We start from the raw sequence: 6,000 nt of genomic DNA on the forward strand, positions 1-6,000 counted from the left end.
TTCCGCTTTTTATTGTAATGGGTGAGTGTTAGGCTGACTTGTCTTGGTGGGATAAAATGAGTGTCATCACGTCCATTTTTGGGTCGTGACACTAAAATAAAAATAAAAATTTTATCGAAAGAGTCTTTTGTGAACTAAAAGGCTCTAGTACTCAAAACAATCAAATGGGTCGTTACAGTTCATTTATTGAAACTTGACTTCAAAAGAATACTAAATAACGGTGTAATGGTAAACTTACATACTCCATCCATTTCAAAATAAGTAAATTATTGAGTCTTTTTTCATACTTCAAGAGAGTTGTTTGAACTTTTTCTATTTTCCCCCTCACTTATATCTTTTAGGTGATAATTTCAAGAGAGTTTATGACTCATATTTATGATTTTACTTTGAATTATTTATATTTTCAAGAATAGTTTGAGAATATCTAAAAGGGAAAAAGTGGAAAATAGTTTTTATTTTATGTCCTAAACTTGGTTTCCTTATTGGGTGTGCATTGCCTAAACAATTTACTTATTTTGAAATGGAGGGAGTAGTTTCTTAAGGGACGTAAAATCTAAACGTCACGATTTGCGTCTACACACCAGCCGAGACACGATACTCGAAACTACGAGTGGCCCCAAGATAACCTTCGGCATAACATATCAAAGCATATCATATGAAACTAATGCGGAAGCTGAAACATATGCTTAATAAGTCTTAATAAGGAAATCAACAAATTCATCATGACTAAACAACTAAGTTCTGAAATAAGTCTTTATCATTTAGACTGAAGGAAATAAGTTTACCGGGACATGACCCTAGTTACCTCAAACCAAATAACAAAGAAAGTACTAAATTTTGACTAACAACTAATCTAGGAAGTCCCCGAATGAGAAAGACTCACCAACTACTGACTGGAACTATTACAACCTCACTAGCCACGAGTCTGAATACGTGCGCCAAAATCTACATCATAAAAGCAGTGCAGAGAAAAGTATGCATTAGTAGTGGATGTACTGAGTAAGTAAGGGGCAATACCATAACCTTAAAATGACATAATGAGGAGAGTAAAATAAGGTTCCGAAAATCATATACATAGTGAAAGAACTAAGGAGAAAATAATTGGAGTTCATGTCTAAAAATTGTTCACAATCTTCCTTCAGAAGCATATATAGAGATGCGTCTATTTCAATAGTCTTGCATAATCATACTTGTAAATAACATACTTAAAGTGAATCAAATAGAGTTAAAAGTATATCGTAAGAAAAATGCATAAACTCAGAAGTTTCTTATAATCGACATACATCATGTGAGCTCCTGACATCCATTAGCTAATCTAGTTGGAGGGGCTGCCCTATATTGACCATATCATATCTATGTGGATCCACTAGTCTGAGTCTCTCAGAGCTAAAAGGTCAATCGACAAGGCGATAAAACATAATCCTACGGTAGCACGTAGTTATGAGACTTGAATTTTCTAAACTCCACCTTCTCTGTACTAAATAGTCTTCTCAAAACAACATATATTCATATAATGCTCATAGGTATGAAAATAATTTATATGTTTGAATCATATATGAGACTAAGCTCAAAAGTCATATCTAATGTAACTTGAATTTAGGTTGAAATTCATACTCAAAAGTAATAAATGTTTTAAGGAACCATGAAAATCATGCTAAATCAGTACATTAATATTTTTGAAATCTAAGTGTCACGATGAAAATATGAATTAATGAAGAATATGATAAGTTCATAAAAGCCCTAGCTTTGCTTCTAAAAATCTTGAAGAATTCTTGAAAATCAAAATACTTAGGCATGAGAGTGAAGGGATACGTTCATTGAAGTCTTACATACATGAGAGATTGAGATTTGAAAGAAGAATTTGCTTGAAGAACTTGAAACTCTAGCTTCTGTCTTGCTTATGTAGTTTCTGAGTTTAAGGGAGTTAAGAGTGTAAGAACTGAGTGTTAAGCATGAAAAACCTTTTTGAATATGCTTAATGTCGTGGCCTAGACTTAGGAAAAGTGAGAAAAGATAAAAAAAAAACTTCAATTAAAAAGCTGTCAAATACCTTTCATGGGGCCATCTACGATCCGTAGTTTGATCTACAGACTGTAGATCCCATCCGTGAAAGTCAGGCCCAAAAATAGGATCTAAAACATCATTCTACGGGCCCATACTACGACTCGTAGATGCTTCTACGGCCTGTAGATGGGTCTGTAGAAATTAGACCCAAAAAATGACTCGGACCTTTTTCCACGGATGAACAGTACGGATCGTGCTTCTATCAGTAGAAACTGACTTTGAAAATTCTGTTAAATATGTGCAATTGAAAATCTTAATTGTTATGGTATTATTAATGTATAATATAGTATTGATAAATGTGTAATGTCATTTATAGTCATGGTTTATTCATGTTACTGTACTTTTTTATAGCCTTTTAGTAATAAACTTGTGTGTGAGAAAATATTAAAGTATAAACAAAAAATTGAATTAAAATGTAAAAAGGAAAATTTTAGAAATGTCTAATCAATTTTAAAATAATAGCACCAAATTAGATGATTTTTTTTCATTATATGTCGTTTTAATCATTGATTTACAAGCAATATTTTGTTATTATTATGGCCTGTGGTTATTTGTGATGTTATACAATTTCCAAACTATAACAAATCAGGTAAAGACCATTGAAATGAACTATTTGCAATATATCTACACGATTATGAGAAATATTATATAGAAATCATACAACTTAAATACAATCTGTCAAAGCATAGAACTTAAACTTGACAAAAGTACATTAGAACAAAAAAGAACACTTACAATGGAATTGTGCTATAGGTATTTCCCCATTCTTGATGAGTTCAAACTTGTAAGCATCTCCAATACGGAGTCCATTTTCATCTCTGAATTTTGTCCATCCGCGTATAATTCCAAAATGACGTCCAATCCATTTGACTTTGCGAAATCCAATGGAAGACACTACCATAAAATTTATTCAATCGAGTCGATTAAGTTACCATTGTCTAAACAAACAAAAAAAGGACTAGAACAAAAAGAGTTCAAGTCCTCTGTACACTCAACAGTGTACAATTTCTTACACCATCAGGTTAAGTTGCCTACATTATTGTATATAATTAACTTAATCGTTAACTAAAATCAATTGAAATAACTTACCAAAACTGCTTTTGTGAAGTAATTAATAAGATTTAATGGTTGAAACAAAGCAAGGATGATGCTCATCACCAGAAATTGAAGTAACTACTTGTGCATTGAGAAGGCTCATGTTTGAAGGCTGTTCCATAATGTCTGCTTATGAAGAAAAAAACATAGTAAAAGAGAATAAGACCTACTAGTCTACTACTATGCGGTGGGGTAGCCAGAATTTTCATTAAAGAATTTTAAAATATAAAAAGTAAAACATAAAGAAGTCAAAGGGGGTTCAACATCTACTATACATACATAAAAAAAAAAAATTAACCATGTATAAACAGTGTCGATAAACTCCATTTACCCTACCTTGCTCAGCACCTACTACTATGCCTTAATCCAAACTCAAATTGTGGTCCGATATATGATCCCTCACTGAGAATGTCGCTCTATTAAAATTTAAACTATCAGGCCCCCTTATCAGTGATCAGATTGACTTCGAATAGTAATTTTGAGTATAACTGGCCTTTACAGTTTTCAAGCTGCATTCTGTATATCATGAAGAATATTTTAACAAGTGATATCAAATACAAATAGAAAGAGTTTTAATGAAATTACGCCCACTTTTTATTTGTATTAGGTGAAAAAGGTGAAAGAAAATAGTTTACACACTTTAGGAAACATATTAAAGGAAAAAGATTCAATCCAAGGCGTATACTTATATAAACACCACAGAATAATACATATATATGACAATGAAAAAAGATCATCAAAGAAATAAGACATTGGTTAGATGAGAATAAACATGCCTTGAAACTTCTGCAATGAAGCTTCGCGATTAGTAACTTGAAATTTCCATATTGGTGTCTCTCCATTAGTAACGACCTCAAACATTATGCGATCTCCTTTCCTTAAGCAATTATCAGCAAAGAATTTGGTCCATCCACATCCAATAATATAAGTTTGAGTTATAGAAGAACTTATCTTTAAATTCCACAACCTTTGTCTTTCATCTCTTATAATCAAATCACACTTCTTATTGATGAGACCATTTGCAATTGCGAAAAGTCGAGGAAGGTACTGACATGGTGTATAACCATTTTATGAAGAAAAAAATAACAAAAGGAATTTAGTTTACATACATTGACAATGTAAACATTTTTATACTGCCAGTCTAGCTTATCATAGAGATTTACTTGTAATTATCTAATAAGTGACCTGATTGTGAAACACATTCACTTGAAGAGTTTGCAAGAAATAATGAGTTTTGAAACTTACCAAATAGCCTTGGCGAATGCTATATTCTCTAATAATGCATTCAAAATGACCAAAAGACTTGTGATGACTAGCAGCTTTTACATGGGAAGAAGCCTTTTTTGACGATTTGATCATGTGCATCATTGGTCTTTCTGTTGCATCATCTGGAAATTAAACATGACAATTGTACTTGAGAAAATTAGCAACATTTAAATAATTTTGTAATATAAACAAGTTGAGACTTATGCTAAGATTTAAGGGAATTAACTTACAAAAATCATCAAGTATAAATCAATGGACTCTAAAGAAGATACCTTCACAAGTACAACAACAAATCCCACAATGTGGATATGGGGAAGGTAAAGTGTATGCAAATCTTACTTCTATTTCTTGGAGATAGATATCTTATTTCCGAAAGACTCTCAACTTAAGTAAAACAAATCAAAGTAGTAATGAAAAAAACGACAGTAAAGAAAAACATGACAACTGATAATAAAGTACTGCGGAGCATAAATATAGCTGTAACATCAACAACAGGTGAGATCACCTAAACATAATAAACAACAAAAAACCGTAACATCAACAACAAGATGCGATTTTCTTTACCTGTATGGGCACCTCCTCCTCCTCCTCCTCCTTCCTGCATATACTCTGCATATTCTCTGTCACAATGAGTTGAATCAAATATGGAAACTTCAAATTCCATATTTCCTTCATGTCTAAACATCAATATATCTCCCAATTGCAAATCATATTGTTGTACAAATTCAGCCCAACCCACTTCGAATCGATGGCCATTCACCTTCATAGGCCACTTGTTACCATCCCTTCTCAGTATTGCATGTTCAATCTGGTCATTTCCCTTTAGATACTTCAAGAAACCTATAGGAATTTTCTACAGTACAACATAAACTTGCCCTAATTAAATAAATACTATAGTACTATTTGCCCCAAATAAATTTCATACTAACTTAGTGAAAATCATGAATCCACAGATGCAACATAAAGTAACTAAAGGAAATATTAAAAAAGAAAAAGAGACAGGATTACTCACAAGACCATTCTTGAAACCTGGCTGAAGGGGTTTGAAAAAATGAGGCTTTTTTGGAGGAATTTTCATGGCACCCAAAAGTGCTATGTGTTTAGATAATATCTCACCTGATCACTCAATGTTACTTAAAAACTCACTCAATTTAGAATATATTTGAAAAGTCACAATATTATTGGAATTTGATGTAATCAGGTGTAATTATTGTTTGATATATTTGTAGACCAAGTAATTATTTTATGTCCCTAATTACTTGTCCACTTTTGAATTGACACACCTATTAAGAAAATAATTATTGATATAGTGAATTTACTATTTTACCCTATTAATTATGATATGGATAAATTAAAAACTTAAGGTTTTCAAAAAGTTCAATATTTCTTAAAGTAATTAATTGAGGGTATAATCAACAAAAGAAATTGTCTTTTCTTGATTTATCAAAATAGACAAGTAATTAGAAACAACTAAAAAAAGAAAAGTGAACAAGAAATTAGAGAAAGAGGACTTAACAAGAGAGAAATTGAATGTAACTGAAGGATAGTAATTACACTCCTCAATTCCCAAAGAAG

General features: G+C 31.8%; 1 protein-coding gene across 1 annotated transcript; it reads right to left on the reverse strand.

The window, feature by feature from the left end:
- Positions 1-3,915: 3,915 nt before the first annotated feature.
- Positions 3,916-5,552, reverse strand: LOC125844789 (B3 domain-containing protein REM9-like). The gene is made up of 4 exons (XM_049524121.1): positions 5,438-5,552; positions 4,990-5,278; positions 4,405-4,547; positions 3,916-4,206 (listed from the first exon to the last, which is right to left on the reverse strand). Exons 1-4 carry the CDS (start codon positions 5,501-5,503, stop codon positions 3,916-3,918), a joined length of 789 nt encoding a protein of 262 aa, XP_049380078.1. The 5' UTR covers positions 5,504-5,552.
- Positions 5,553-6,000: the final 448 nt, after the last annotated feature.

This window comes from Solanum stenotomum, chromosome 11 (assembly GCF_019186545.1).
Source record: "Solanum stenotomum isolate F172 chromosome 11, ASM1918654v1, whole genome shotgun sequence".
In the NCBI taxonomy this organism is placed as follows: Eukaryota; Viridiplantae; Streptophyta; class Magnoliopsida; order Solanales; family Solanaceae; genus Solanum; species Solanum stenotomum.